The sequence below is a fragment of the Gallinula chloropus genome (assembly GCF_964237585.1).
Source record: "Gallinula chloropus genome assembly, chromosome: 18".
Classification (NCBI taxonomy): Eukaryota; Metazoa; Chordata; class Aves; order Gruiformes; family Rallidae; genus Gallinula; species Gallinula chloropus.
The window spans coordinates 7,038,325-7,063,544 of NC_140103.1; the positions used below are offsets into that span (position 1 = coordinate 7,038,325).

The 25,220-nt window shown below is 49.5% G+C and overlaps 1 protein-coding gene across 1 annotated transcript in view; it reads right to left on the reverse strand.

Moving 5' to 3' along the window:
* The window catches only part of COL27A1 (collagen type XXVII alpha 1 chain), a 153,548-nt gene that overhangs the window by 126,744 nt on the left and 1,584 nt on the right, over positions 1–25,220 (reverse strand). The window contains exons 2-4 of the mRNA XM_084272449.1: positions 18,885–18,955; positions 12,666–14,107; positions 2,949–3,002 (exon numbers count right to left, since the gene is read on the reverse strand). Coding sequence (XP_084128575.1) covers positions 2,949–3,002; positions 12,666–14,107; positions 18,885–18,955 — 1,567 coding nt within the window. The remainder of the gene's footprint in view (positions 1–2,948; positions 3,003–12,665; positions 14,108–18,884; positions 18,956–25,220) is intronic.

Here is a 25,220-nt window from a genome sequence, read left to right on the forward strand (position 1 = left end):
TACTGACACAGGCTTGTGTGCTCCTGAGGAAGTGCCAGTCGCCACCACAGCCAGTCATCAGAGCTGCCACAGTTTGACTCCTCAACCTTGGAATCCCCTCTGCAGTAAGAAACACCCAGTTTTCATCTATCACCTATCTCTGCCCTTACAGCTGCAGAGCGCAGAGCACAGCTGTGGTCTGAATCTGTCTCAGGGAGTCCCTGATTCTGAGCGAATAAGGTGTAAAATTCATTCCATGCCCCTAAAATGGGGATTGGCTTTTAAAAACTGAGAAACTGTTGTTTTTCAAGAAGTCTGCTGCTATGCCCAACCTTGGGTTGCACTGGAATGCTGCGATGTGTCCTGAACACAACCTCTCCTGTGCTTTCACAAAGACTGGCATTTGTTATTGCAAACCAGGGGCATTGCCTACATGGCAGAACAACACTCAGGCTGCACAGGCAGTCTGGAGATGCTTATCTGCTGGAAACAAGGTGACAGAATTGTGGGATCAGACAGATTTTCTTACAAACTGTCGCTGACCAACAGTCTCACCCTCAAAGCAAAAGCTAATCAGAGCTTTTGCTTTACCCTGACCGACACAGGGTGGGGGGTGAAAGGGAAGTAGAACTTGACAATATGGAATTCAAAAGAGTGGAAATACTGTGCTACATCAGCAAGACAGCCATTCCATGGACTTCACAGCTACAGAAGGTCATGAGTCAAATGCTGTGACTGGATTTGCAAATGAGCCAAGTTATTGTATAAGCATTAATGATGTAGAGATCACGCAAGCTACAACAAGGGCAATTATGTCTCATGCTTTGGGCCATACACTGCAGTGATGATGGGATGTAAGTCCTTCCTTTCCTCTGGCATTGAGCACTACAGAGTTGCATGCAATATTCACCTCCCCTTAGGAACTCCAGTCTTGGGCTGGTGCCTCACAGGACATCTCATGGGTTACCCACAGGCTGGGCTGGTGCAAGAACTGCATGGCTGCTTTTCAGGCCAGGTTAGGCAGAGGTAGAACATAACCCCTGCAGTGTATTTATAAGAAATGGCTCATGCATTACAACAGATGCAAGAAATCCCTTAAGCCTGTCTTAGTTTGGCAGCTCTTCTTTGCAACAAAATCCTTAAACTCCAAAGAGCCACAAGAAAAAAAAAAATACTAGAAGCAGCACGTTGCAAAGTCAAAACAACTTATGCACAGAACAGTTCTGTCTCCAGTGCTCTGGGCCAGACATTTACAGAATGACCCTTCTGCCCCCTCCCAAAATTAGCACAGCCGCTTTGCAGAGGTCTGAGCCAAGCCAGGCTCAGTTGTGCTGAGCACTTCCTAACTGGGAACTCTTTCCTGGGCCGATTCTCAGCACCTCTGTCAGGGACTGAACTCAGAAACCCTTTGTTGCTTATTGTCTTTCAGGGGATCATCTCAAATGTAGGATGGAGCATGCCACAGCTGGGGAATAACACAGAAAGTCATGACACTGCCTACACAGCGCTTTCTTTCCTTTGGAAAAGCTCAAGCTTTGGTAGATAGTGGAATTCAGATGCAGAGCTGAAATTTGGTCGTTCACATAGCTGGAAGGGGATGGAGCTGGGGTCTCCAGACATGGAGTCTAGCCTGCACACCACAGGCTTGCAAGAAGCAACACCAAACACCTCTCATGAGTAGCGAGCTGGGGGAAGAACAAACTTTCCTGGGGACTCATTGAGAACCGCAAACTCCAGGCAGTTTGTGGCTGTGGTTACAAACACCCCTGTGGCTCAGGGTATTTGTAAGCAGAAGCCACGAGGGCTGAACAAACAGCTGTGCTGATGCTTCACTAAAGAACACCCCTAACATGGCTTGTCCCCACCTATAAAACACACGACTTGGTGCTAGCTAATGCCTTTCACTGAGAGCAGGAATCAGTGCTGGGGTCTGTGGATGGCCATGGCTGGAGGGCATCCTGCATGCCGTTGGGTTTTTACTGGTGTAGAAAGGAGCTGTGTTTATCTTCACTGGTGACTGTGAGATCTCACAGGGCTGTAACAAGTGTCCCTGGGGAACGCACGGCCTTCTAGCTCTTCGCCTCTGGGTTGTTCTTTAAAGGCATTACGTGGGGATGAGTTTTAGCCAAGTATGTGTGAGGAAATCTCCCTCTGCTGCCAGGCCAGGATGCTGCCTGGATCACGGATCCAAATATTCCCTCAGACACTTGTATCTTTTGATTCCTGACCCACATCAGTTCCATGACCGTACCCCTGTGGGACACCACCTTGCTACCATGAAAACAGTGCCAAGTTAACTGTATCCAGGTCAGGCACCTTGCCCAGCTTTAGGAGACTACTTCTGCAGCTAGGCTAATGCAGAAAGTTTTTCTCAGGGCTAGCTGCAGCACTCAGCACCAGATGTTTGTTCAGCATAGCACTCAGTGTCCAAAGATCTGCATTAGAGTTTAACATAGGGAGGAAGAAATTCAAGAATTTGCAATGCATCTTGTAGAACAGCTCAAGCATGTTGCTCTAGAACAGGTCTCTGTCTAGGGAACATCAGTGTGTGTTGAGTTCTTGGTTCTAGACCATGGTTTCATGAGTGAAGACTCAGTAAGGACCTCAAAAGAAGCAATTTGGGAAGCTGGGAAGAGTGAAGGATAGGACAAAAAGCAGCCAAAGCTAATATTCAGCACTGGGTTTGCAAGAAGGAATGGATACTGGAAACAAAATGAGAGAGACAGAGCTCATTCTTCTGAAAACCATTTGGAAATATTCATCCCCAGCCTTGGCTAATGCCAAGCCTTAGCTCAGGGAGGCTGCAAATCACCAGTGTGGTCTCCTGAAAACCTTTAACAGGGAATGAGAGAATGGAGGAAGGCCAGACCTCAATGGTGGGCCCTCAAGCAATCACTACACAGGAACATACACCAGCCCTGGGAACAGCAGGACAAGTACAAATGCAGAGAAAATTTTAAACCACTTACTCGGGAACCTCTCTTGCCAGGTGGTCCTGGTAAGCCCGGCAGACCTGGTGGACCCTAGAAAAACAAGAGTAAATATTAACGATGGTTCTACAACAGGATGGTGCCCCTGACAGTGTTTCAGGGAGATCCATAACACAACCTTTTGGCAAAGACCTGGGGAGAAGGGCTTGTTATAACACCATTGCCAGAATTTCCCTTCAACTTACACTATTACCCTGAAGGGAGAAAAGCCATGCCCAATAACATCTGCAGAAGCATATGTTTCCATAGAGTAGAGAGAGAGAGAGAGAGAGTATGTTCACATCTTTCTGCTGTGGACCACATTCCTGTGATCCCAGCTGTGTTTCACGCTTCCAGTTTCCTGGACCCGTGCTGTAACACAGGGCTAACACAACTCTCTCTCAGCTTTGGAGTTTCCTGCTACGTGCTAGCAGACAAGAGAAGTAATGTGTAGCACCTTGGCGAGGGGGTGGGGGGGAACACTGTGTGTTCTAACACAGACCAGCTGAGGATGTGTAGTTCTGGGTCTTGTAGGTTCCTCCATGAGTCGTAACATAATCGCATACCAGCACTTCATATTTTAAAGCAGCGTGTTATAAAATGCAATAAAATTGGTGTCAACGTTGGAAATTCTTAAATATGGCTCTATAATAGAGGAGAGGTCAGCTCGTTCATGTCAGAGTAGTGGGGGTTCTTGGAAGAGGGTGAGAACAAAGCGGAGCTATATCAGGCACCCAGCTGTGCACTGATCTGAAACATGTTAGGCAAAAATACTTCACCAATGAGGCCTGAGCTCCTTTGAATTTATTCATTTATTTATTCATATTTTCAACGGACTGGAGAATTCAGACTTCTGGAGAACCATTTGCAACTCCTAATAACTCCTCACAACTTCTCTTCCCCCAAGCCAAATATGTCTAACAAGAATAACTGTTAATTAAAGTGTCTCCCAGAGGATTTATATTCTAGTAGCTTGTTACAAAAGATGGGCTTTCATCGCATCCAGGAGGAAGAGAGATCCAGAGCTGCAGACCGGAGGATGTTTGGAAGGCAGCCTGAGCTCCCCAATGCGTGGCGGTCAGGAGGGCACATCCCAGGAGCAAAGCTCCATGGGGAAGATGGGTGCATCACATGGAGCTGGTGCAGCATGAGCCCCACAACCACGCTCCATCCTCAGCACAGCCTCAACTCCCTCCCCTCTGGGTCATCTCTGTAGGACCTCATGGAGGTGGGTCCAGAGCAGAGCCCACTGCAAGGCTGACCCTGCTGCTGCTGAAGTGCTGCCAGGCATTGCTGCTCAGGCTCTGCGGTGCATTACTGGCCCCAAGGAAGACTGAAAAGTTCATCTCTCTAATGCAGTTCTCAGGAGTTGTTGAGTGCATGATTCAGTAACAGAATCATAGAATCACAGAATCCCAGGGGTTGGAAGGGACCTCGAGAGCTCATGGGGTCCAACCCCCCTGCCAAAGTAGCTCCCCAGCTCATATTGCACAGGTCGGTGCCCAGACGGGGCTGGAATCTCTCCAGAGATGGAGACTCCACACTCCCTGGGCAGCCTGTCCCAGGGCTCCCTCACCCTCACTGGGGAAAAGTTCTTCTGCATGTTGGTGGGGAACTTCCTGTGCTCCAAAAATAAATCCTGGGGATTCCTACCAAAATCTCCCTAAATCTCATGCCCAGGGTAAGATCTTGAACAGAGAAAACATGCCTGAACCATACAGGTAATGGATGAATAAACACTCCCCTGTGCAATATGTCCTAAGGAACCTTCTTTGGCAGGGGGGTTGGACCTGATGATCTCTTGAGGTCACTTCCAACCCCTATGATTCTGTCATTCCCAACCCTCCTATACATAGGCAACTGATGAATTAGGATAAAAGAGATCTTTAAAAAAAGAAAAAAAAAAGACAGACATCCAGCCAAACTTGGAACAGTAGGAAAAAGTCAGTGGGAGGAGTAAGCAAAGCCCAGGGTAGTTCTCTCTGTGCTACTCATTTGTCAGGACATCAAAGGAAGCGAAAGTTTTTTTCCTTTAGTTATCTCTATCTGTAGTAAAGATGACAAGAAAAGGATTGTTTTCAAAGCATAAGAGCCTACACAGCATACAGCAGCTAATGCCCCACACCGAGACACACAGGGATGGACTTTTACCTCCGTATCACTCACTGCTGCTACCCAACACTGCTGCCTGACCTGGAGATTTCCAGTCTCTATAGCCTGGGACGCTTCATCTGACCTCTTTGCAAGTTGCTTATTGCTGGCTAACACAGTATTACTGGTCCTTGTATTAACAACCCTCATTGATACAGCTGACCCCCATTTTAGCAATACACACAGCATTTTAACCTGCCATTGTGCCAGCTCAGGGCCCCGTGCATAATGCAATTATACAGCTGTGCAAATAGACACACGATTGTAGGGTTTTTTAAGCCTCATGTATAATTGTGCTCCAGAATCCAAGCTTTTATTAAAAAAATCCCCTTCCCCTTTTAGTTGGGAAGATAACTCTCCAAACACGAATCCAATGCAACTGACCCTGCAACTGTTAACAGAGCTTACCAAAGATTAATCCAAGTCCTTAACCTTTTCTCCATCAAAACCTTAGGAGGAGAAGCAAAAGAGAAGATGCAACTGTCTGAGAGCTGCGTTCCATGCGTACCAGAATCGAGGTGACCTTTTCCACCTTCCTATTAACAGCAGCTGCAATTGTACTTGGCCACTTGAGTAAAAACCTTCTCCAAAAAATGTGAGCTGTTCAGTATAAACTGAAGCTAAGGAGAGAGTCAATACCTGCACTGGAGTGGGAATGCATTGTTCGGGCAGTTAGCTGGAACAGCACAGGAGGAGTAGTTCCCATCTCTTTGCTTTAATTTGCCTTTACTTCAGCTTTTCCCCCCAACATCCCTTCTCCTGGGGGTAAGAGGGGTAAAGTGACTGTGGGATGAGTGGCTAAAAGGTGCCAGCCACTGGCAACTGCATACAGCAAGAGTGTGACCACACAGGTGTCAGACGCAAGCCAAGGTGGAGACGCACCAGGGTAACCAGGGGTAGCTGGGTGAACAGAGGCGGCTGTGAAACACGGCGCGTTGCTGCTCACACAGTTCCTCAGTAGTCTCACTGGATGGGACACATACTGTGCGCCCTCCTAGGGACTCGTTTCTCCTCTGCCCTGCACATACGGCTCTAAAGCATCCAGCTCAAGTTCTCAAGCAAGAGTCCAACATCAGACAACTGACTTTGTCTGGGAGAGCAGTACTGGAATGCATGCAAAGAAAAAGGCACGTCTGCAGAGGTGGCCAGAGGAGAGTAAGATCGGATCAGGGCCCAGCTACTTACCGGTGATGGATGCAGTCCCACTTAAAACGTAAGGCTCTGAGACATGGAGAGTAAGAGGCGTCTATCCACAAGGCACCATGCAGCACGCCACTAAGAGTCTGCCTGGAGGTAACGTCCGTCTGGTCCCTACATCTCACCCCAAACGCAGGGAATAGTTGAACCCATCACACCAAGTCTCTATGGACCTTTCCATTGTACCCTTCAGAGCATCCCTAAGGAATTCCATAGGGAGCAGTGGGAAGGTTTCCTGGCAGCTGGAGACAGCTTATTGCTTCTCTGCTCCTACCCTCCCATTGCAGGGACGCCCATGAGATCAGCAAAGCTGACAGCCTCCTGCAGCAAGCTGCTGCTCCTAGCACTTCGGTTCTCATCTCCCTGGCTTCTTGCCTGCTCCTTTCTGCCAGCCAACGGCAGGGAACACGCACCCTGTTATCACACAAAGCAAAATCGGAGATCAAGGAGAAATGCTGCGCAGAAGCAGAGGCTCTCTCTTCTCAGGCCAAACAGCTGAGCTGCTAACCAGCCCCAACACTTCTGTGGAGCAGCTAACGGCAGCCACATAAAAGTTTAACCCTTCTCAGTTTCCCACGGCAGCATTAGCAGCGATGACTGATCCCACCAAATGATTACAGGATTTATTCTAAGCTGCTGCTGGGAAACTTTCTGGCGCAAAGGGGACTTTTCTTTTCCTTGTCTTTTTAAGCTTCAATTGCAAATGAAAAATTAAGAGAAGTTGTCTGAAAGGGAAATACATCGGACCCTGAGGACAAGAGAAATCTCCCCATTTCCTCCTGCTGCTGAGATCAGGCAGCTGATACCTCTGCCTCTCCCACACCATGACTTTCCTCACACCGCTTCCTCTGCCCGCAGCGATGCCCCCGGGAGCGAGGCGCCTTCAGATCTCAAGGCCCGAGCAAGGCTGAACCTGCTCAGAAGGGCTTCAAGGAAAGCATAACTGGTACAGGAATTGGTGTCAGTGATTTGGGAAATGACTCGCTTCCTTTTGAACGGTTATGGAATCAGCTGGCTCAGACAGCAAAGTGTTCTGTAATCGCTTTCCCAGGGGCCTGTACTCGGTGTAGTAGTGAGTAGCTGATGATTACGCAGGACACAGTTCAGCTCACACTCCAGCTCACTGAGGGCCTGACACATCTAGACTTCGGGGTCCCTCCAGCGTACCCCTGACCCCCTGTTCTGCACCCCTGCACAGCATTAGCTCTCTTTTATCCCAGACCCGGCTGCATTTCAGAGGTGAGCATCCTGCACTGCACAAAACGCTGTAAGGGCTGAGGAGAGGACAGAGAACGTTCTTCTCTCTTCAAGCACTAATGCATTAGGTAAAACCCAACTTAAAAGGGAGGCCAGAAAACACATCAAAAGCTTTTCACTCACATTGAGTTCCAAGCAGCAACGTTACCCCTGTAGAGACACAACCCGTCTTGTTTTCTCTGGGCGTGGAGGGGGGAGGTACACTTCACATGCAAGGCCACTGCCACAAATCCACTGCTCAGCCTTGTATGCAAGGAAGCACGGAGGGACTGAGCGGCTGCTGGGGCAGCACTAGAATTCAAAACTTCCCTGCTCTGGAGGACAGGAGAGGAGGAGAAGTCCTCATCTTGAAAAGGCACGCCAACCCTACTTCACCTCCCTGTCCTTGCCAGGCACTGCGCAGAGAGGGAGACAGAACCTACACTAAAACCCGGTTATTTTGGTTACTTTCTTCTCCAAGGCAGGCTTATCACAATAAATTTGGACACATCTGAATTTCAACCAGCCTAAAAAAGAAAAAGGCCTCATAATTCTGGCAGGAACCAAGGTGCTGGTGGAAAGCCAGTCTTGTAAAACGATTTCCGTAAGAGAGACAGATGTTTATTCTGGGTCTGTACAACACCTATCACGGAAACCTCCTTGTCTGCAAGTGGATTCCTAATGGAATGGCAGCACAATGCATGGCAGGGTATTAGTATTCCAGCTCCATGAAAGCAGCTTTGATGTAGAGATGTTTCAGGAACAGTCTCTGCACGAGCCACTTCTGACTCTGGAGCAGCCTCAGACCTCGTAAGGAAGCCTGATGAGGTGTGAAGAGAGGGATCCCACACTGTATCGCTCACTTTCTGTTCTTAAAGATTTATAAAAATACCTGTATGGATTTATACAACACATCCCTACCTCCTTGGCAGCAATCACAGCTACAACTACCGCTCCTCAAAATGAGCTTCATTTTAAGCAAGTAGACCTCTCTGATGCTTAGTCATTAGACTTAGTCATTAGTCATTTGCCTGTAAGATTTCCTTCTGGGGATAGTTCTGGTTAAATTAGAAAAAAGTAATACGATCTAACTCCAGCGTGAGCGAGGCTAAAGCTTTTCCCATGTATTACACAAAGCATGCAATCTTCTGTTGGCTTTTTTATTAATATGACTCATTCATTAAGAGACATTCAAACACATTGTGTGTTCCTTAATTTATCACAGGCTGTCAGCCTGAGCAGCTTTTTCTGGTACAAGGAGGACTGGGAATAGGCACTTCATATTTTATCAGCTTTCCCAATCACCTCTCTCTCCCCTGCCCACTGATTGAATTGGCAAGGATTGTGTCTTTACACAAGGAGCTGGGCTCCAAGACAAACTGCTCGTGTGGACGATGGCAGCTGGAGCAGTCTAGACTGGGGGGATGCTCAGAAAGAAGGGTGCCTGCCGGGGTATGCCACTCCTCTGGCTGGGTGGCTATCACCAGGGTCTGAACTTGGGGCTCCTGACCATGCACTGTGCCAGGCAGAGGGAAACCAGAGGGTGCTGGAGCATCTCCTAGCTTGGATATGCAGGGGATTATTTGAAATATGCTCCTTCCCTTCGTCCCTGCTCCTCCCGTGTTGCTCAGTGCTTCCACAGCCTCTTAGTGCCTCAGCCCACTCCTTTGTGTGTTCAGCATCAGGTAAGGTGTTCTTGTGCTATTAATAACTCTCAGCCACTGGGCAAGAGTCAGTCTGGGGCTTCTGCTTTGCAGGGCCAAAAAACCTATGGAATTACAGTCTTATCTAGGAAGAGAAAGGTCCAACTTGGGGCACACTGCATGCAGCCCAGCTAGAGCCCAGGGCTGCGCCAGGGCAGTGGTTTGCTGCAGCTTTACCATGTAACGCAGAGCATGCACATCCCCAGCTGATGGGCAGGAGACAGGGCTGCAGCCCCCCTTTGAATCTCCCAGCTCTTAGTACATCAAGCCAACACCTCCCATCCACTGGAGTGTTCAAACCATCTATCACATCACAGCCCTGCAAGGCCAGAGGGCTCGGCATGCTGGCAACAAAATACTGCTTGTCGTATATTCATTTTCTTTTGAGGGTGCCCGAGTTACTTGGAGCATGTGCTGGGGTCAGGCTGCTCCACAAGCTGAGTGAAGGCTCTCTTGGCCCCACGCAAGGGACGGCGGATCCTGAGCGAGCCTCAGCAGAGGTACTGCGGGCAGCCACGGGGATGATTCAGAGTGGGGTTTGCCAGCTGCTGAGTCAGTGCTGAGTTAGTGACTTAGCATCATGTTTGGGTGTTTTTTTTTGTTACTTCCACCCCCCCCCTTCAAAAGAAATGGAGAGCTGAGATCCCAAATGCTTGTGGTTATTAATGGTTCCCAAGAAATGTTTCTTTTTTAAGAGCATTATTACCCTCCCTCCTCTAACCGCCCAGAAAAACCCAACATTCCTGAAGAATTAATGCTCTGCCTTTAGTTGCATGTGGGATGCAGCATCTCCATTTCCTGTTGCACAGCACCGTGAAGGTCTTTCGGGACAGATTAACCCACAGAGGGTGCTGCCATCCGCAGCCAGGCGAACGGGTCCTTTTTGCCCCTTGCTTGCTCTGCTCCACCCATGCGGACACCTCCCTCGATCATGGGGAAGGGGCCCTCCTGCACAGCTAAGATCACACCACAGTTCTTTTGGTAGCACTCACTATGCCACAAGTGCAGAGACCACAGTGCCCGAGTCATCACTGCCTCACCCCCCTGGCTCTCAATCACAATACCCTGGTTTTGGGGTGATGATGATGAGATGGTGGATGGTTGGACAGGCAGGGTGCTGCCGGCTGCCTCTGCCTGTACCTCACTGCCAGGGGGACCCCCAGTCCTTGGTGGAAAGCTGGAACGTAGCTTCCCACTCACAGCTCCCTCCCAGGCACAACCACCTTCTCCAAGAGACCTTGCATCACGCAACACGACTGGGAGAACTAATCAATCCTCTTACGCTTCCGCCCGTGTGCCAGACTCCGTGAACGCTGTTCCCAGCCCATAACCTGCCCTGTCCAGGGAAAGCGCCAGGCTGTGATATCAGGCAGCCGAGCAGGAAGGGCTGTACTGACCTCATCAGACACGTCTGCCCAACAGCACGAGGACGGCGCCAGGTAATTACTCAAGCACAGAGCATTTATCAGCACTTGCTCTGAAACACGCTCGCCTGGCCATAGAAGTGCCCCATTAATTTCTCAACATGTCATTCCCATTCCGGTCTTTTCTCCTCTTTCTCTTCCCACGTCAGAGACATCCAGTGCAGTGTGGTACAGAGATCTCTGAGTGAGTCACAGGAGCTATCAAGCAGCGTGTGGAGCCAGCTCCAGTCAAGCCATAACCTTTCCCTCCCTAAGTCCCAGGGAGTCAAAGAGGATAAGGCCATACAGAGCCTCAAAGCATTCTCCTTTTCCTCAATTCAAGACTCTGGTTGTTCTCAGACAGGATGGAAAAATCCTGCCATGTCTTCCCTCAGCCCTCCACAGCCTGAATCAGTTTCTTTGCTATGATTCATGAGGTGAGAGGGATTTTCCACTCCAGTCCAGTAACAAGCTCCTTACATTGTAGGGGGAAGTGGGGGCTTGAAGGTTGGTCACCCTCACAACACGTGCAGGGCAAGAAGGTGGGAAAGGTGGGGATTTCCCTGGGCTCAGGACAGGCCACCTGCACTGACCTTTACAGGTAAGTGATGTTTTAGCAGGTCACCATTGCTGCATTTCTTTCTGAGACAACTCTCCACGAAACACTGCCCAAAGATAAAATCACTGCTGCTCATTCCATCTGCGTGGGGACTGAGCAAAACCACTCCAAGTAAAAGGACCACAAAGGGAAGCATGCCTGTAAAGTTGGGCAGGAGCACAAGGCTGCATCCCCCTGCCCAGGGCAGCACCTCCGCCTCTCCCAGAGATGGGACACCTCAAACCAAACACCACCCTCCTCAGTGACTCCCCACCCAGCTGAGAAGGTGAGAAGTCACCCCAGGATGACAGGAGGAAAAGGCAAAGCTGGAGGGCAAGCACTCATTGAGGGCTCCATGAAACCACCGCTGCGCTTCAGGTGCTACTTGCAACAAGGAGCAGCACATCTGCGGACACAACTGCTGTTGTGTTCGTAACCCAGTCTCAATATTTCCATTGTAAACCCTTCCTGCACTATTTTAAGAAGTCAGCTGTAAAAATTTGCTCTAGGCTGGAACTTGGCAACCAAAGACTTGTCTGGGAGAAACTTATTTTACATGTACAACCCCTCTCACACACACGACACAGCAACAGGCTTAGGTTGGAACACCAAATCCTCCTGAAAGCTGGCCAGGTTAAAGATCCTATTTGCGTTCCTGCATTTGAAAATAACAACAACAAACCACCAGGTAATTAGCATGGCCTGGCTGCTTTTAGCCTCACAGAACGTGTGCATGCTTTTATGATAGCCAAGATATACACCCTGAGAGTGGTGACTGTGTGTGGAATGCAGTAGTTAAATTTATAAAGGAAACTCTTTGTATGTTTTAAGTGTGGGCCATGAGAAATAAAAAACAAGGTAAATAAATTAACTTATACCATAAAAACAGAGGGGAGGTTGTTTGAAAAAAATAAATCCTGAAGCAATCTCTCCACTTGCATTTGCTGAAGCAGGGAACTTCTCTGGAAATGGGAATTCCAGGTACAAAACAAATTAATAGCCAGCGTTAAGAAATACTTCATGTATGGCATGTTTTTGAGGCACCTGGGTTTTCTTTGGAAGGCGACTGGCAGTTCTGCCCTCTTGGCCCCAAGTAAAACCAGGGGTGTGGAACAAAGCCCCAACTTAGCCAGCAACATTTTAAACAGCAGCCTGGAGGAAGGGAGGTGGGATTCTTTTCTTTTCTTAAATCCACCTTTAAGTGGCAACTCTAATCACAAACTTATCAGGGGCATCCAGCATCACAAAGTGCTCAAGGTTACACAAGAAATACACTAAACATCACCAGAAATGTAACTAGCAGTGCTTGGCTGCTGTTTGGAGCTGTCACAGTCCACTAAGCTTTATAGAAACCCTTGTCGGTTATGGTCTGCCAACCATTTAGCTGAGGGGTAACTAGGAATAGTTAGGATGAAGAGCTTGAACTTACCTGAGGTCCCCTCTCTCCTTTCACACCTGGATATCCCAGTAAAAATGGAAACTGAGTGGGTCCAAGAGGGTCGAAGATCTGATAGCTGTCAGTGGCAGCGGGGGTTGTGAGGTTGAAGGTCCGTGCCCTGGCTCTGGAGGCAGGACGGGCAGACCCCAGGGTTGGTTTGGGGTATGCCAGAGGAACTTTACTGGGCTCTGCTTTCCTGGTGGGGGACGGCACATGCTTCTTTGGAACGGGTCCAGCGCTTGGGTTCGGTGGGGTTTGCTTTAGGGTGACAAGGTGGACATGGCTGGTTGTGTTGTCAGTCGTTCTCCTCATTGGCTTTACAGTACTGGGCGCTTCAGAGGGCTCAATGATCGTTTTTTGGTTGATCATCTTTTTGGTGTCTTGCCTGGACTCCTTCCTGCTGGCTGTGGCAGGGCTCAGGCTTGTTGGTGGGGTCTTTCTGGCAGTAGGAACAGGAGTTGTCTCCACACGTGTGCTGGGAGTGGGACGAGACACCCTGAGGGTGGTCACCGTCCCCCGAGGGTGCGAGCGGGTGGGCGGCTGTGATTCGGTACTCCATGGAACAAGAGATGGGGCCACTGTGACCTTTTTGGCTTTGGTTGTCAGTCTTGGCAGTGATGGTGGGGATGATACCGACGCGACGACTGTCGCACCTGAACCCCGAGTCTTGATGGGTGCGGTGACCCTGCCAAACCCCAAGGATGGGGCAGCAGTGGTCAGGTTTTTCAGGCCCTGCAGCAAGGGGTCCATATGCTGTGGGGTGCTCGGGGAAGCACTGGGATCCCTGGGCAGGAGAGGGATGAGGGGGGGCAGGTTCGGCCGGTAGGTATCTGCTTGCCTGCACTGTTTTTTCAGGTATTTACAGTAATGATGAGCTGCCTTGGCGGAGGGATAAATATCAAACTGGCAGATGGCTCCTTCAAACTGCACGGAGTGCTGATTCATCTTCCCGAAGAGGAAAGATCCATGTGGATCCAACACCTCGTCCTTTTTAAAATGCAAATCCGCATGTACTCTGTGCTTCCCACAAGAAGTAAATAAAGTGACTGTCCGGCCACGGATATCGATGGCCATATTGTGCCACTGGCCATCGTGGACATTGTAATCAAAATATACAGAGCGCTTGTGGCCCACATACACTATGATCTTCCCAGGCACAAACTGGACCCCCAGCTGCAGTTTCTTCTTTTTGCTCTTGACAGCAAAGAGAAAAGCATTGTTGATGCGGTGGGAACAGAGGCTCAGCACTAGGAGCAGGTCAGTGCTGGAGCCTGAGGAGAGAATGGTGCTGACCGGTGCTTCGACACGTGCTCGCTGAGTGAAGATGACCCCTGATTTGAAAGGAATGACTCCTTGAGGAACTGTACGTGATGAGGACCATCCACTTGATGGCCTTTTCCCTGACAGGCCCAGTCTTTGAAGAACATCCACATCTGAAAGGGAAGCGCAAAGAGAACGTGAGGTGCTGGGTAACCCGAGGGCTGGATGGGTATGTGGCATCAAGCCAGTCCGTGGAGTCCTCTCACATGTACATGTTCAAATAATCAGAATGGAGAGCATGTAGCTCTTCTACACATAGTGTGAGGAGCAAGTGCATGCTCAACATAGTGTAAGGAGCAAGTGCATGCTCAACTTCATCACCAGCCACAGACAAAATACATCAGCTCCATGGTGCATCTGGCTTGCTGTCCACCAGGGACCAGCTCCAGATGTTCTGGAGGGAGCTGACCTCACTACTAGGAAATTTCCCACTGAGCACCAATGGTCCATTTTTCTGGGATCTAATTCTGAGTACTGACCACACAGCTGGAAAGGAATTTGAACAACAGAGCTGGGATTGCAAAGTGTTATATCCCCAGAAGGCAAGGAACAGAACTTTCAAAGGGAGCAAAAGCCTTGTATCTGTCTCTCTCCAAATTAGTAAGCAGCAGCTTTTGATCTCTGGAGACTTTAGGGAAGCAAAGGTGCCTCCCAGCATGAAAAAGATTGCATCTACATTTCACTAAACCACTGAAGGCTCTCAACAGCAGTACTCTTCCCCAGCAGATTACCTTACAGTCTTCAATTATTTTAATGAATTGGTGGAACCAGACCCAGTTTGTGAAGAGCTGAGAAACTAGTTGTGGCTGCCACTGAGCCACAGAGGTAGGACTCTCCCCTAGTGCTTGTCACCTCGGAGCTGGGTGCTTTGCTCAAGAGGGATGAGAGGGATTGCTCCCTGGGGGCACCTGTCTTTCTCCACTGACTCTGGGAGAAGTCAGCAATGGACAGGCAAGCAGGATCCTCTGGTTTCTGGACCTAATGTCTAACAGGAGTCACATGCAGCTCAGAGTCCAAGGCAGATTAGCAGGCAACAGAAACACAATGTGGAGCCAGCTGGCAGCAGTCTCAGCTGAACTACTTAACTGGGGAAGATGCTGAGGTCTACGTGAGAAAATTTGCAAGGGTGAATGTGCCCAGACCTGAAAAAAAAAGGCTCATATGCCCCAAAACCTGTTCTCTTATTCCATCTCAAATCTCTGGGCTTATAAAAGATCCTAACCACACAGTAGAGACAGCTAAATCAAGGTTAGACTAACACTGTTGAACGTCAGCTAGGATTTCCTCTCCTCTTCCCTGCCCAACTCTGACCCCCTTAACTCAATGACCAGCTACTCTTGTGTATTTAAGTGCTCTTTATGGGTGCTGGTCTGGGCTGTATAACCCAAACACTGAGCTTGCAAGGTAAGAATTTAACAATGAGAAGCACAGCCGTGCCGATCACGGCTGCGTATCAGCCAGTGTCATGAGACTGCAGTTTCCTAGATTAAAAGTAAATCAAGGGTTGCCCAAAGGAAAAAAACAACCCAACCACCTTTCTGAAGGGGCCTTGGAGTCTGTCCTCTTTCACCCTTAGCTATTATTATTCAGTGCAATACCCAATATTTGGAGAACTGGCACTTAAAAGAGATCCTCAGCGCTGGCCAGAAGACTCAAGCCAGTCTGAGGCCTGTAATGTTGCTGGCCAGGAAAGAAGTATAATGAGCAAACCTCTGTTCCTTGACTTTGGCAAAAACCTTGGCCGGTTTTGTATGTAAGAACAAGTCAACCAATATTTACTTTGTCTGAGCTCAGCTTTATTCCCACCTCCCATTTTTTTTTTAAGGCAGCTTGACTTAATTTCTAGCTGAGACTGTCCTGGAGAGGATGAGCCAGACATGACAGGGGATGGAGGTTTTCCCACTCTGTGTGCAGAGGGGATAACACTCACACGTGCTGTGCAGGGAATTAACAGCAGCACTTTTCCCACCCCCAGAAATCCTTGGTGCCACGCTGCTGTTCTGCCACATTGCCCGACAGGGCTGTCCCTTAGCACAGCAGAGGTAGAGCCTTCCCCTCTCTGCGCTGAAGGGAGGAATCACAGCAGCATCTTCATACTGGACAATCCCCAGAGCCCATGAAATAGTAAAGGCCAAGGCCTGGCGCTAGCAAAGTCGAGTGGGACCCTTGCCACAGACTTCAAAGGCACCAGGATTTAGCCCTAAGGAAACACATTTACCACTTAAACCAGGAGCTAGACTCCAGCTTCCAATTTCTACACGTATTTTTAGTTTCCCTCCCAGAGAGAGACAGTGGTATGTCTAGTAGGCAGAGATGCTTTACACTCCAGGAGCTATTCATTTGGTAGCTGCTCTGCAAAGACGTAAGGATGTTTCCCTGCTCAGAGGATGCCGCTGCTGTTTGTAATACCAATCCAACTGCCTCGTTAGCAACTGCATCCAACAGTGCTTAAGAAGGAAAAAAAAAAAACAAAACCCAACCCAAAGCACAACCCAACCACTCCTTTCCCTCAGAGCCCACTAAGGTAGAGCCAAATTCTAGATGCCTACGCAAAACCTGATTAAAACAGACCTCATGCAGGACACGTACGTGGATTTTCCAGCACCAGGTCCAGGCACACAGCTCAGGACTCCTGTGCACCCAGCCCGTCTGCCTGTCCATCCCATGCCGACTGCCCTGGGCTGGTGGGGCACATCCCCTGGGATGATGGGATGTCATCAATAACGTAAAAAGCAAGGTAATTTTGGCTTCCCTAAGTAGCTCCAACTTTAGCAAAGCACTTTTTCCCCCTCAAATTTTTTCCTCTGTAGATTTTTCCATCAAAACACATTATTTAAAAAAACCATTCACTCCGAGCTGCCTGGTCCCAGGTGCCTTGAAGCTCGTTGCAACATTCCTGTAGCAACATTTGAGCAACTGGGAAAAGCTTCTAGCTGACTGCATGAAGTGAGATGCGTGGATTCCTGAACAATCACATGCTCATCTCTGAAAGAGGGGATAAAATGTTTTATTGCTCTTCTTCCAATCTCTCTTTCCCTCCTGCTTTCCCCATGCAATAAGCTCCATAAGAAAAAGCAGCCAAAACACAGGAGGAGAAATAACTTGCAGCTTTCTAGATTCCAGCAGCTGAGATGCGATGCCCACAGCTAAACTAAGGTTGAATAAATGCTACATTTGCCAAAAATTACCACCCAGCATGTCAGATGAACTCACTAACCTCATGATCTTCTGGATTTATAACACTTACAGAAAAATCATCCCCTGCATTCCCTGATTTTCCAGTCTGCAGAAAGACCCCTAAGCCTTACAGGAGTAACTGCAGTGTTTTTAAAAGCCCACAGCACTGGCTTAGCTTCATCCACACACAGCTCTATGAACATGCTCTTAGTGCATCTGCACATCTCATGTTTGAAAATCCTGAACGATAACACAGTCTCAAGCCACCAATGTTTCCCTGCAGCCTTTGCTTCCTGGGAAGGTCTTTTTTTCCTTTCTGGTACCCAGGAGAGGAGCCTGTCTCTGATTGCAAGGAAACCAAGCAAGATGTTTTAAATTCCTTTATCACAGAGAGCCTATCTCAGGGGGGAGTTATCTGCCACACTAAGGTATTGCAATAAGAGCGAAGTGAAAGCATTTCCTTTAGATTGATGGTAACAATCAAAAGACGTGGCACTATCCCATAATTATCATGGGAGTAAAACGATGGATGGAGATGAATCTAAACAGCATATTAAAAACTACTTGAAAGGAGACGCCAAGACACAGCATTTGTTCTGCCTCTTTATGAGCTGACATAAAACTTGCTCTGAAAACTGCTTGACTAAGTAATTCGGCCAGATGTTCACCTCTTTTGCATTGAAGCAGAATTTGGAAAATATTACATTTTTTTAAAAAATTGCTGATGGCAGGGATGTATCCCCCCCCCCCCCATAAAAAGTGCTCCATGGGCTGGCTTACAGCTGAGCTTTGACCAACTTTCTATTTTTCCGTCATGTTTTGGAGACTAAGAGGAGAGCCCTGGAGCCTCCTAGTCCACTTATTGTCTATCGACTGCAGAGGAAGCTGTTCAGTTCCAACATCTGCCTGTGTAAAGCATCCATGTGGAAGGGGTATTGCTCTTTTAAGGGGAGGCAGCGGCTCCTTTACAGACAGATGTTGCAGAGATGTTCAGCTCCCACCATCAAGTGCAAAACATTAATTTACTTTTATTGGCTTTGAAGCTTTCTATCTCCTCTTCTGGGGTTACTGATTATTGTACCCCAACCTTTTGTCCACATCCCCAGCAGCACTGGGGAGGGGATGCCTGGAGAAGCAGGAGTAAAGACAGTGTGAAGGTGCATGATCACTCCCCTGCAGAATGCTTCCCTTGCAGCAGAGCGACAGACCCAGACACAGCCAATTCTACTATCAACCACCCCTGTGGGATTTTTCTCCTTTAAATTAGCTTTTACTTTTAAAATTGTTGTAATTTCTGCACGTGTGACATCCCATGTGCCTGCAAGAGGCGTGAATGGGTTGCATTCAAGTCAAGGAAAAGCCCATCTGCCAGAAACACTTAATTCCTTAATGCCCCAGCCTCAAGGGGCACTTTCTAGAGGCAGGTAAGTCCTAGCGAGTGCAGGTACACGCCAGTGACATTTTCAACGTGGTGTAGTGCTTCATTCCCACCGGTTCCAGCAAACAGACAGGCACTTCTGAGAATCCCCTGAGGTGTGTAATCACCTGGAAAGACCAGGTTCTTCTGCCAGCTGTTAACTGCACTGCCTGCATCAGCAGTACTGCAACAAGCAGGAATAAACGCATTTCATTACATGATGGTCCTAAATCGATACCCAAGCACTTGGGTTTTACTTTGGGAGAGAAAAAAAAAAAAAAAAGAGCATCATTTACCTTCAGAATTTCCCTGTGTGAATCCCAGGAACCAGGTAAAACATAATACAGTCCAGAGAAAGCAGAATCCCCTAAAAATTGGAAGAAAAGAAAAAAATAATGAGTTTCTACAACATTAAATGACAAGCACTAGTCCCTGTTAAGGGTCTCCTTGATCACAAGTCTGGGGAAGTCAGCAGCAGTGTCTGTGTGTCTCAGGGAAGTGGAAAACAGGCGCTGGGCAACACGGCGCTCGCTTCCGGCTGAGATTTCATTTCACTACTTTAAGGTCATCTAAAGGCCCCTGAATTTAGAGGAAAGTTTTCCCACTGGGATTAGGGGCTGTTGACCAAGCCTACAGCAATAACCACACCAGTGTTCTGAAGTGCAGGGTCAATGGTCCCTTGACTGCTGCTACTCTTTGGCACTCATTCCATCTAGGACAGAAGATCAGAAGAGCCAGAGGATGGAGAAGTAATTCAAGGTTGGAAGGTCAAAAGACACGTCAGCAGTGCACATGCATGTCTGTGAGGACACAGGTAGAACTGACACAGTGACCTGTATCTCAGCAAACAAATTCAGAGTCCTGTTGCTTGACTATGAGCTTAGAAACCTTCTAAAAATCCAAAATCCTACATGGATCTGTTCCTTTTTTAACACGCAGGTGTAAAGATGGGGGACAGCCTCTCACCACTCAGCACCCCATGCTATTGGCGTTAATGACTTTCTCATTAGCTTGGTATGGTGGGAAACTGTAGAAAGAGGGAGAGCTGCAGACTCCCAAACACAGTGGGCTCTCAGATGCTTTCACACCTGAGGGCGAATCACACAATCCTTTCTGTTAGCTGAACTTTAAGCCCTGAAGTGCCAGCAGAGAGGAAAACTTTTACCAGAAAGGTAGCTGAAGCTGCCCCTTCCCCCACCAACTTCCTTGCTTTGTAGCCAAATAACGAACACAGGAAACTCCTTGGTTAAGCTCACTTAAAACTGTCAGTGGAAAGTCTGAAGACCGAACTCCCTCATCTCCTAGAGATGGTATTTAATAGCTTGATCAGCAAGAGCTGCTGGAGGAAGAGAGGCAAAAAAAGTAAAGGAAAATGTAATGTAAAAAGTGCCAGATACAGCAGTGTGGGACATCCACAGGTTGTTCTTCATCTCAGCCAGCCCAGTGCGAACGCTGGGATACATGAAACGATGCCAGAGTGCTGCTTGCTCTTCTCCTCTGATCTGGCAAATAGAAATAATTTACTGAATGGGAGTGGAGACCACTCTTCTCCTGCCATCAAGTCTCATCTTTACTGCAAGAACACATATCCTCTGAAACAATGCCTTACCCTGGGCCAGATGCTCACCCAGTGCAGGAGACCCTTTCCCACCGATAAAAGGAAGCCACAGTGATTTACACACCAGTGGGGAAACCTGGCCTTGAATGTAAGAATCCGTGCAGGAATCCAGCCACTAATATTTTCAGGCTTGAAGGGACAAAATACTGGAGCGGCCCCACATCGGCTGGGAAACAAATGAGATGAACCTCATCCTTCTTTCCATTACTCTGGTGCTGGGCTGCACATGTCTGGAGCTCAGGGGCTGCTGTAGCTTACGCACAAAGGAACAACAGCTTGGAAGAGCCAAATGACTGTATTCTTTCACCGTATCCTGTAGCCAGCCACAGGCTAACCCAGGGAACCCTCACTATGCCCAGGAGATCTCCAGCTGGTGAGACCTGGGGGTTTCCTGCCCACTTCATCCCATGGGACACAGTGCTTGGGCTGAAGGCACGGCTGAGTGCAAAGGGAGCTGCTGCCCTTACTCAGGAGAGGTAGGAAAGGAAGAGGATGATTCTTCACAGATACCTCTGGCAGAAGTCTTTCTGACTTAAAAGTCAGCCCACTTCTTGGGAAGACCTGCATTTCTGTGGTCACCTCCCAAGGAGCTGCGGAGCTCTAAGACATGGACACAGTTCCACATGTTCAAGGAACAAAGACCTCAAAGACCTCGCCAGGTATCAGCAGCTGGGCTCGGCTGCCCAATGAGAGCATGGGAAGATGAGGGGAAAGACATGACCAACACGATGGTAATCCCAGGGCCACAGCAGTGCCAGGCTGTAAGAACACCTCTTCTCCAGTGAGAATCAGATTTGCATGGCTACATTCAAACAACGGTGACACAACACACCAGACTGACGTCCAGCGCTTTTCTGGGATACCTGCACAACCCAAACTTGCTTCCCAAATCCCCCTGACCAACACAACGAGGGGAATAAACCTTAGGGGGAAAATCCAGCACATCATTTCATTCCAGTGACACTGACAGGGCTATAAAGGATACGAATGAGCAGCATGGGATCCAGCTGGCCTCAGCCCTGGTCCTGGACCCCTTGCACAGCCAACACCGTACGAGTCGACAGCGGGGCTGAAGGCCAAAAACACTGAAGAAAAACACTTTGGCAAAATCTACCAACTTAATGGAAAAAGCAAAAGCGGCTTCCAAATGGCAGACCTGTGACTGATGGGGCTGTTAATTATTGCAGGATTTTATAATGCAGGCTCTTTTTCCGTTACAACTCCGCAGCGACAGGATTGCATAAGCAGCTTGAGCAGCAGTAGTAAAGGAAGATTTTTTTTTCCTTATATAGAGCTATCAAACCCACCTTGCCTTTATCTCGGCTTCTTCCCACAACCAGTGGTTTCCACAGAGACTCTAACAGAGCTACCCACCAGAGGCATTTCTTTCTTTTATTGCATACAGCCTCTGAACGCCAGAATGAGGATCCCACTCCCACAGCCAGAGGTGAAGAAGTGCCCCAAGATACCTAGGATGTAAGCTCAGGTAAACCCAAAGGTTTTCCAGTGCAAACTATAGCTGGGACTGACTTAGCTTAGCTTTGCTGCTTTTTGGGACCACCCATGGTCAGTCCCCAGGAACTAACCAGCGTCAAGAAGTGCAACGCAAGAAACAGTGTGCAGAGAGGGACAGGCAAGTCCAAGGACCAGCAACAACACTTTCCAGCTTTGGTGAAGATTTCAGTGTCTTCTCGGTGAAGATCACGTGCATGAAGGCAGCAGCGAAGGATAAAGAGGACTGCCTACACAAAGCAGCCAGAAGGTCCAGGGCATCACTTCTGCAGGGGCTTCAGGACAGGGTAATAGCTGGTGAGGAGCTGTGTTATGGATTTGTGCTGGAAACAGCCTTGATAACCCCGGGATGTTTTCATTCCTGCTGAGCAGCACTCACAGAGCCAAGGCCTTCTCTGCTCCTCACCCCACCAGTGACTAGGTTGGGGGGATACAGCAAGGACAGCTGACCCCAAGGGACATCCCAGGCCATATGGCTCACGCTCAGCATATAAAGCTGGGGGGTGAAGGAAGGGGGGGATGTTCATAGTGACGTGCTTGTCTTCCCAAGGCCCCGTTTGGTGTGATGGAGCCCTGACCTGGGATGGCTGAACACCCACCTGCGATGGGAAGTGAATCCCTTGGTTTGCTTTGCTCACACACACACACACACACACACACACACACACACCTTGTGCTTTACCTATTAAACTGCTTTTACCTCAACCCACAAGTTATCTCACTTTTTCTCTTCCCATTCTGTCCCACATCCCACCGTGGAGGAGTGAGCCAGCCAATGTGCAGGGCTCAGCTGCTGCCTGGGGTTAAACCACCCCGACCAATCTGGAGGCGACAACCTATCACATCACTTGGTCTCCCCTCTGCTCACCAGCCCGTCTTTTTAGGTTACCAACTTCGCTGTGGTATGAGGTAACAACGCTCACTACTGGCCTTTGCCTCTGTGTCCTGTTAGTAACTGGAGACTTCGACAAACAGAAGTGCTAAATGTGACCTGTCATCTCAGTCCTTCTGTGTCCTTCCAACACACTGCCTTGCATTCCTCCTTTCTGTGAATGGGGTTTGGCAGAGCCATACAGAATTCCCCATACAGAATTCCCCCGTGTCTCCTGCTGCACTTCAGTCAGTGTCCATCATTTCTAGTTATGCCCCCAACAAACTGGAAAAGAAGGGAAGAGAACACACATGCTCAGAGCTGGCCTCTCCTCAGGGATCTCCTACAAACCCCTCACCACCAGACCTGGGCGGCTCTTGGTCAATAGTGTACCCTCCACAAGCATTTAGAAGCAGGGTAGATTTTATCTCCCCAACCCACTGCAGAAAGGGGATGAAGCTGAGCTTGATTAGAAGGACCTGCTCAGAGAGGCACATCGAGGCAGCAAGAGAGGGGGACCTGGACACAGGATGTCAGCTTGGAACCCTGGCTGTGACACTGCCCTTCTCTCCTGGCTGTGCAGTTGCCTCCTCTCTACCCCAGGGCACCCAGCACACCCGTGTATCTGCCTGCCTGCTGCTCCCACTGCTGAATTTGCCCAGCAGTGCCATAACTTGTCCCCAGGTCACCTGCCTGGCTTACATGCAATGGACTTTTCCTCTTAAACCAGCTGTGCTTTCCTCCAGCCCTTCCAGGCCCTCCTAGGGTGGTGCCAGGCAGGTGCTGTATCACCATGGGTGCAGCTCTCTCACCCAACATACATGTCAACAAGCTCAGGGCTGCAACAGCAAGCAGGAACCAAGCAAAGACCTCCAGGAGAACCAGGCAGACCTCCTCCATGGCCAGCACACAATGCTGGGGCTGCAAGGGGCCAAGATGGCTCAACCACAGCTGAAGTAGCACAAGTGCCACAGTCTAGGCACACATAGCTGAGTGCCAGAGCTGCTGCTGTGGTTTACCATGCCTGTGATCTCTAAAAATGCATCAACAGAAATGACCAAGAGCAGCATTTTAAGCTTGCAGAGCCTGTAAAACGTTGTGTTCTTCTGGTTTTACAAGCTTTGGCTGCTTGAGCCAGGACAAGGCTTCAGCAACTGCTTCTCCTTCCCTGGTGCGCCAACCCTCCCAGTTCCATCCACGGGTCTCCTGCATGTTTGGCACCTCCCCAGCCACCAGCCCTGCTCCAGATGATGCTGCAGGAGTGCTGGGGCAAGAGGGACCCCCAGCACCATGTGAGAAGCTACCAGAAGGTTTCCATTACGAGCTGCCTTCAGGCAGCACAACCCTCACCTACCCAGAGGAAGGCTCAGTAGCACAAGGGTGGCCTGGCAAGCCCAGGCACAACCCACTCTGGTCTCAGAAGACCTTCTCCAAGACTAATGGCCTCAAGAGGAACATCCAGCGGTGGGCATGGCAGGGTGCACAGCACTCAACTCTGCCAAGCAAATGAAAGCCCAGCACCAGAAAAGCCCATCCAGAGATAATCTGAAGGGTAGCAAGCGACCTCTGCTGAGGAGGGAACGGATCAGCAGCACGCTGGTGAGGCATTTAACCCAGAGGAGGTCCAGGGAACAAAAGGCTCACATACTCAGAGTCACCAGAAAAGACCAAAGCGCAGATTTCCCATGGCACAGCAAGAGGCAAAGCCCATGCAGCCTTGCACGGTGCTAGCCCGGCACACTGAGATCCAAGAACAGATCCAGACCTCTGGCAAGCAGGCAGCCACGCTGCCTTCTCCTGGGTCTGTTTCCTAAACCCAGCCTCAGCAGGGTCTAACTTGCCCTGGGACTCGAGCAGGATGTCCCCATCCCCATCTGCAGCAGGACTGTGGTCAACCTCTCTGTCCTGCTCAGGAGCTGGTGCTCTGTGAAGTGCCCGTGCCTCATGCCAAGGCTCTCCCCAGCGCTGGGGCCCTTCCCCTCGCTCCATTCTCCCTCTTTCAAAGGCATCTTTCATCTCTCTGCTCCCCTCACCACTTCTCCATTTCTGACAGCCACCCTCACGCGGTCTCAGGCAGGCAGCTCGCTCCAGACCATGCCCAACAGTAAACAGGTACTACTGGGAGTTACCTGCACCTCCAGCCGTGCCGCAGCCACGTCTGGGCAGAAGAAAAGAAGAAAAAGGAAAAAAGAAAAAGAAACCCAACCCCCCCCCAAACAAACCCCAAGCACGACCCCCTCCCCCCCGAAAGCACTGAAATCCAGTCCTCGGGAGTATATAAACACACAGAAAGCTCCTTCAGGGGAGCCGGCTGCTGCCCCTGGGAGCAGTTCTGATCTCCCCCCGCCCCACGTAACTCTACACACCGCCGGAGCAGTTTACACACAGGCGGAGCAGGCAGGACGGCGTGCGCCCAGCCTACAAAGGGAACTGCACATTCATCCACGTCCAGGCTCCAGCGCTGCGCTAATGGCGCGGCTGCCGGGAGCGGGGTGACCCTCAGGGGTTGGGAAGGGAGGGATGGGGGGGGGTGGGTCGTCCCCCCCCAGATCCCCTTGCCCCGTTTCCACCCTCCCAGCCCCGAGCTCGCAGCCCAGCCGAGCTTGGCAGGAGCCGAGCGATCCCGTAACA